This window comes from Helobdella robusta, assembly GCF_000326865.2.
Source record: "Helobdella robusta unplaced genomic scaffold HELROscaffold_6, whole genome shotgun sequence".
Taxonomy (NCBI): Eukaryota; Metazoa; Annelida; class Clitellata; order Rhynchobdellida; family Glossiphoniidae; genus Helobdella; species Helobdella robusta.
This window is the reverse complement of record NW_008705330.1, coordinates 4,191,160-4,199,236: the sequence shown is the minus strand read 5'-3', so window position 1 is coordinate 4,199,236 and position 8,077 is coordinate 4,191,160. Positions and strand designations below refer to the sequence as shown.

At 30.6% G+C, this 8,077-nt stretch overlaps 2 protein-coding genes across 2 annotated transcripts; one reads left to right on the top strand and one right to left on the bottom strand.

Annotated features, from left to right (window-relative positions):
• Nucleotides 1-3,912: 3,912 nt before the first annotated feature.
• Nucleotides 3,913-4,528, top strand: HELRODRAFT_164393 (hypothetical protein; the record flags this gene model as incomplete). The annotated part of the gene is made up of 2 exons (XM_009029342.1): nt 3,913-4,041; nt 4,112-4,528. The coding sequence occupies 2 exons, from the start codon at nt 3,913-3,915 to the stop codon at nt 4,526-4,528; spliced, it is 546 nt and encodes a 181-aa protein (XP_009027590.1).
• A 2,056-nt stretch (nt 4,529-6,584) lies between these two features.
• Nucleotides 6,585-6,776, bottom strand: HELRODRAFT_153349 (hypothetical protein; the record flags this gene model as incomplete). The annotated part of the gene is made up of 1 exon (XM_009029341.1): nt 6,585-6,776. A coding segment is annotated over one exon (192 nt), but the record flags the coding sequence as incomplete, so codon positions are not given.
• Nucleotides 6,777-8,077: the final 1,301 nt, after the last annotated feature.

Sequence of the window (8,077 nt, the reverse complement as noted above, 5' to 3'; positions counted from 1 at the left end):
AAGCAACGAGGCGGAGGTGTTGGTGTGTTCATAAAGCATGACATCAAATATGTTGTAAATGATAACAGTGCATTTGATGATGAAAATGTCGACGTTATCTGTGTGGACATTGAATCGGGGCATGCTTCATCTAGGGGTGTGCTAAAAGTTATCGCGATATACCGCCCACCCAATTATAAATTTGAGCCTTTTTTAAATAAAATCAATTTGATTTTACACGCCATCAAACCCGCCGACAAAACTGTTATAGTGGGCGACTTTAATGTTAATTTATTGGACAATGATTCAAATGATTCTAAAGACTTCCAAAATTTACTATTTTCATTTTGTTTAGAAATTACTTTACATCAGTAAAGAGAAAGGCAGAAAAAATTATTTTCAACAGAAATTTGAAGAGGCAGAGTTGCTCCAAACAAAAATGGGAAATAATAAACGGTATAATGAATAGAAAACAAAACATTCATGAAATTAATAAGCTAAAAGTTGACGACAAAATCATCGAAGAGCCAGAGGAAATAAGTATTCTTTTCAATGAATACTTCATCAATGTCACAGAGAAGCTGTTAGAAAATCAAATAGTTACTGAAGATAAATTAAAAATAAATAGTGCAATCTGTAAATCAATGTATATGAACTCCACCAATAAAGAAGAAGTAATGTACATTGTTCAAAACATCATCCCAGAAATTGTCATCCCAATCACTCATATTTACAATCTTTCCATCGTCCAAGGAATATTTCCACAATGCTTCAAAACATCCAGAGCAGTTCCAATTCACAAAAAGGGGAGCAAATTAGAGACAAGTAATTATCGACCAATATCTCTACTTTCTCCACTTTCCAAAGTACTAGAAAAAATAATTTTTGTCAGAGTCACCTCATTTCTGTCCATAAATAAATTATTAAATGATAATCAATATGGCTACAGAGCACAGCATTCAACTGAGCAAGCTGTGCTGCAATTAGCACAAAATGTTATGAATAATCTTAACGAAAAGATACTAACTGTAGGTGTATTCATAGACCTCTCAAAGGCCTTTGACGTCATCAACCACGATATACTGATTAAAAAATTAAATTCACATGGAATAAGAGGAAAAGTAAGTGCATGGTTCAAAAGTTATTTAGAGAACAGAGACCAGTATGTGGCAATAAAAAGTCACTCCTCAACAAAACTTAACGTAAGATCAGGCGTGCCACAAGGATCAATTTTAGGTCCTCTTCTATTCATAATCTTCATGAACGATTTTCAACATGCAATTGATGCAAATCACCTTCTATATGCAGATGACACTAACATCTTCTTCCCAACTAAAGACCCATTGAAAGAAGTAGAATACATCAATAACAGTCTTCAAAATATATCAACCTGGTTTATCAAAAATAAATTAATAGTAAATTATTCTAAATGTAATTATATTATTTTTGGTCCGAAAATTTTAACAAATATTATACCTAACCTAAACATAAAAATGAACAATATTTCTATTCCTCGCTCAACCAGCACAAAATTCCTTGGAGTAACAATCAAGGACAATTTTTCTTGGGATATTCACATAGATACTATGTCTAAAAGAATATGCAAAACCCTAGGAGTTATAAGCAAAATCAAAAATAAATTAAATAAACCTACTCTAATTGACCTGTATTATTCGTTAATCTTTCCTCACCTCATCTACTGCAACGTAATTTGGGGAAACAGTCCTGACATTCATCTGAAACAGTTAACAAAATGCCAAAACCGATTCATCAGAATATTTAAAAATCTTCATCTTCATTGTCACACAAGTGAACATTATCTCGAGATGAAAATACTCAACATCAAAAACTTGTTCATCTACCACGTTGCAACATTCATTTTTAGATTTCTACGTCAGCAATTGCCGGCATTTTTTAGAGACTTTTTCACTTTTGGAACTTCTATTCAAGCAAGAACTACACGCCACACGCCACTTTTCTATGCTCCACCAGCCAGAATTAAAGTACTCTGCATGAGTTTGAAACACACCGGCCCAGGAATATGGGAGACGATTCCACAAGAAATTAAAGATTGTAACACTTTGCATCTTTTTAAAAATAAACTGAAAAATTTTTTAATTACAAAAAGTTCTGTTTTTAAAGAATAATAATTTATATGTATATATATGTTTATAAGTGTGTACATATTTCATTAACATTGATACATTTTCTCCTATTGACAATTTTATTTTATCATTGAGAAGCTATTTTGAGCTGCACGGTGGCCGAGCCCACAAGAATTAATTTTCTTTTTTTGGTCTCCGAATCATTCATGCTTTTTGTTTTGTTTGATTGAATAAAAGTGATTTGATTTGAAAAAAAAATATAGCGTAGTGTAGCATAGAGTAGCGTATAATTTTAAACAATAGGGAAGAATCAATATTTCTTATCATTTGCATCTTTCTATTTTTCATGTTTACCTTCCGTAATCGTTTGTCAATAAATAATTTGTATACCACTTCTAAAAAAATGTGAATTTTTTATGGAAATTAAACATTTGCAATGTATTGTTGGGCAACTACCATGCATAAAAAACATTCGTACAGTGGAACTTTGCTGCAACAAACATCGCTGCAAAGTATACTCGGTGAAAAAATAAATAATAATAATAATAATAATAATAAATACCAACAGTATAACAAACAGAGATAATTGTAATAGCAATGCAATAACACGATTTTACCTTCACAAAATTATTTTAAAATCCTTGCAAATTTCGTTACCGCAAAAATTGACCCCAATTGTCTTTTATTGGCGTTATTACTTACTGGAAGTAATATTATTATTGCTAGCAAGATTACCACCATTTGGAGAATTGGACAAATTCAAAAAATCGATATTCGTGGTATCCAGATCAACTCAGTAAAAAACCTTAAAATCCTTCACTGGCTCTCACTCAAATTTTGGATCCAATTTAAAATTTTTACAATAACATTCAAGACACTTGCAAGACCACAGCCAATTTACTTAAAAAATCTAATCGCCATCAAAGAATCCCTGTCCGTGAAGAATGATGGAAAAGCCATCCTAACTGTCCCTCCAACGATTCCCACGTTCTCGCCTTCAAAAAAAAGCATAAAAAAAAAATTAAGTACTTTTATTCATGTTAATAAATTATTTATTTCCGCTCTTTTTTATCGCGATTTTGTGTTATCAACTTTTTTCAAACCTACGTAAAATAGAGTGTTGGGACATTGTGTACGTTTTATGATATTTTGAAATTTATGGAGAATTAGCAGTATGTCCAGTCCACATTGTGAATTAGCGTTTATAAAATGTTGTGAGTGTGTTTCGATACATTGGAGATTTGAATTTTTAAAAATTTAAGTAGATCACAAATATAATTAATAACGTACCTAATATTAAATTACTTTTTTGAAGGATTTTGTCATGAAGGCTCAGTAAGTAAACGGTAAAACGTTTTTAAATTTTTGAATGTGGGATTTCCGTAAATTTCATTAAATTGATAATTTAAACGTCATTCATCCGGATAACAACAGTTAAATTTTATGCGAGCTTGTAAAAATTAGAAAGGGCACGTAAATTGGTATTTCTTTTCAACCAAATTTCTAACATTTTAACATTTATTTCTTTGTTAACCGATTCTTTGTAATAAAATTATTGAGCTCACTTGTACACATACTTATTCGGGGTAGTCGTAAATTTTGAAACAGTTCTTTGTTGGTAAAATAAGAAAATCTTTGTATTTATTGTTGTAAAACTTTTGGTTAATTGGATATATAAGTCGGAAGTTTTCATTAGAAAGTAAGATTTTCAGGATTTAATATTGATATAGCAATTATTATTATACATTCAAAGTTGTTAAACATTGTGATATTAAATGTGGACAGCTTAGATAGAGAAAACAGCTTTAATGAAGTTTTGGAAAAAGAAATGAAGGAGTTTTTGGATCACAAGAAGCTCAGCCGAAAATTGTTCAAGCTTGATACATTTAACAGGTTCATGGATCAAAACAAAAATAAGTATCCACTTTCAAAATTCGACATTGAAAATATCCCAAAAGTCATTGTTTCCATCAAAGATGGAAACAAGTTCGGTACTGACAAATGGTTTGGCATACCATCCCTTTCAGAATGACAATTTAATTAAGGATATGCAAGACTGTTATTATGAAGCTCTTGTCGAACGATTTGGCAAAATAAGTTTTTCCAAATGTGATAATTCCACAAAGTCCGATGACGGAGAGAAATTGCTCATAATGATTAATAACCACAAGGATTTGAACAGCACTGCGTTGGCGGAAAAACGGTTTTACGCAGTCCCCTACTTTGATCACATGTTCGAAAATCGTACTTGTACAATATGCTGTGAACAATTTATTGACAACAAATTGGTATTAGAGTTGAATTGTAAACATGCATTCCATTTCAGTTGCATTTGTAAAAGGTTGAAGATTAAGAGTCAGTGTCCGCATTGTGAAGAGTCTATTGTCTTCCACCGCAGAACAGAATATGAGAAAATGTTCAAATTATGGCTACAATTATGTTGACATGTCCCTCATTACTCTGCCTAGATATATTTGATCATCAGTTTAAACACATACTTTAATAAGTTATTTACTAAATAATAATCATTTCTTCAAATATAAAAAAAATATAGTTGTCGTATTCATTAATGTTAAATTATAATATCTTTTTTAATTTTATTTTTTCAATTAATGCTTAGTTATAACTTGTTAATTATTGCAGAGCCGATTTTAAATTAAAAGAACTATTTCCAATTTTTAATAGATCACAAATATAATGAATGATGTTAATAATTTTAATTTACTTTTTGAGGAAGTTTGTCATGAAGGCTCAGTGAGTAAAGGGCAATCCCTTAAAATAAAGCTTTCCTATTATTATTTTCATTGAGATAAACATCATTGCCATTCAATCATCATCATTGTTGCTCAAGCTTTTGTCGTTATTGTTAACGCAATCAGTAATACAAACAAACGAAACTGATATAATTTTATCTCCAACTTATTCTCAAAATCATTATTTCAACATCATCATCTCAATATCAACATCTCAACATCATCATCTCAACGTCATCATCATTATTCATCACCACCATGGATACATATATAATGGATAATACGGATATGGCATAATAATTATTACCTACCAAATAATTTTTTTTAGTTCTTTGGAATTGAACGCGTAAACATTAAACATTTTTTTGTAGTAACTGACATTTTATTGATTTTTTACGATCAAACGTCTTACTATCGTATTTTATTGTTAACCTTTAGATAACTATTTTAAATAAATGTCAATAAATAGACAAAAAAAGCAACTAAGATGATAATCGCTAAACAACCGGCAAAAAGCTGATGGTTTACTTCAAGTTAAATTCACTTTTCAACAAATATAGCGTTTCTATGCTACAAATTTTTTAGATTTACTTTGATGTTATATATATATATATATATATATATATATATATATATATATATATATATATATATATATATATATATATACGAACAATGTCTCTCTCTCTCTTTCTCTCTCTATATATATATATATATATATACATATAACGCGTCTGCCATATCCATGTTCATCATAGAAACAAGGCATATTCACTTACGATCCAGCGGCTCGTAAAAAATTGTTTTACGTACCACCTGATAATATTTTTAGGTTTGATGATTTCGTAACGGACGTTTACTATATAAATTTGTGGGTTGTTTACATATAAGCAAAACTAATATCACTGTGTGATTTCATAAAATAACAGCCAAAAATAAACTCTACGGCGACAGACTACCGCGATTTTTTAGCCAGCTCTTTAAATAAACGATGGTAAACTTTTATAATCCTTGCCTGCCGTTGTCAACCGACTACGCTAATGTTCACTTTCAGTGCTGCTATAGCTGATACTGACTCAAAAAGAAAGGTTAGGGTTAAAAAAGTATTGATAAATGAATGAATGAAGGTATACATGAATGAACGAACGAACGAATGAATACAAGAATGAATAAATGAATCAATGAGTGTACGAATGATTGAATAAATAAATAAAGTATGTAATATAAATATGAATATAAATACACATATTTGAGTGCATAAAATTATTTAGTTTTCTTTTTCATCTTTACCGCGGTTTTAGTTTTAATTCAAATAAAAAAATAGACTTCGATAGTTGAATTTTGTGCTTAATACAAATTGGTTCTAAAAATAATTATCATTATTCTAATTCTTATAATTGAAGCAGTAGCGTTGGTCTAGTGAAGGGTAGGAGGCAGGGCCGGATTAAGCTATCTTGGTGCCTTAGACACAAACCCAAATCGGTGCTTCTTTTCGCCAAAACTCCAGATCTCCCGATGTTGAATATTATGCAAGAAAACTAACAAAAGAAAGAAAACAATTGTTTATACACGTATTTATTTTACAGTCAAGCATATAAAAAATCAATAATGTAATCGATTAATAAAATTAATTTTCTTTTATTTAGTAATAATATCACTCGTTGTGACTGTTATACCTGAAAAACAACAATAAAAAGCCACACACGTTTACAATTTGAAGTTCATCTTTCTAGATAAGTCTAGATAAGTTTTTGACATCATCAAAGTTTATTTTGCGTAACAAGTCTGCCTCAATCATCAGCAGAGATAAAGAATCCAGCCTCTCTTGTTGCATAGTTGATCTGCATGGATTTTTTATACGTTTTAACTGAGAAAAAGAGCGTTCGGTTGAACAGTTTGTAATCATTGATGCTAAAAATATGCGCAAGGCAATTTCTACAACCGAAAAAGCACACACGATGATGTCTTTAATAATTATTTTGTAGAGATCTGCATGATTTAATGCGTTGTTCTCCGATTTTGAAGCACGAAATTTGTGGCAAATATATGAATGAAACAGTTGTAGTTCATAATATAAATATATAATATGTATATTATATAAATATAATATAAATATATATGTATATAAATTGTTAGTCAGATCTTTATGATAAGCCTTTATTGAACTTTCACAATTTTGTAATGTTTGTGGTACATTGACCAAATAAGAAAATCCATCTACTATATCATTATACACCTTTCTTTGTCTACTCATCTCTGTCTCAAGTTTGTCAAGTTTGATGTAGAATACAAAAGTACGAAATTTGTCTCTGACATTCAGAGATAGCTCAGGGACATTTCCATTAACCCTCAATGTTTTTCGTTTACGATTGCGAGTCATAATTGACTTATATTCCCCACCTGGTGTTATTTCTTTTGCAGCTTTTTCAAATATTTTAAATTTATTTCTGGTTTCATGCAAATGATCTGCTAGTGACGAATATAAATCAGCACACGTTTTCAAGTTAATGTGCACATTTTGCAGAGCTTGTTTGACAATGTGAAAACGTCGTAACACTTTTTTCCAAAAAAAACAAACATGAAGGCAATTTCTAATTTTTGCATTTTCTTCACAATGTTTTCCGCTTCTCTTCTGAGAATCGCTTAAGTTGCAACAGCATGTGCTTCCCATCTGGTGTCGTAAAGAGACTTTACCGGCGTTTAATTCGCAAGACATCCTTTTAGAATCTTCTATCTGTTGGCTGAAGCTGAGGAAAAATTATAAATCAATTGCACTGTTTAGAAAAAGCTTACTACCTCCAAACAAGAGTCAACGGCACTTCTGCCTATCAGATTTAGTAAATGAGCAGCACAGGGTATGTTTATACCAAACTTATTTTCTTGGAGAATTCTTTTCTGTATGCCCTTTAACATCCAGACATATTAGCTGTTGAATCTACTGACAAGCTGAAATAACCGAAAATCTTAACTTCATTCACAATTTTATGGACTTTTTAGACATAATTTCAATCAGTTCCTTACATATAGTTTTGGATAAATATGAAAGATTTTCTTTCCAAAAATTTCTATATTTTGCAATGTGTGATGCTAAAAATTGATCAAATTGACTAACCAGCTCTAGCAGTTCTAAATAACTTGCATTTTGCAAAGATCCGAATTTTTCGTTTGCTTCTCTAAAAGCCAAACCACGCTCAGCTATTGTACAAATAACCGCTTCTACTCGTCTCAAAACATTTTCAC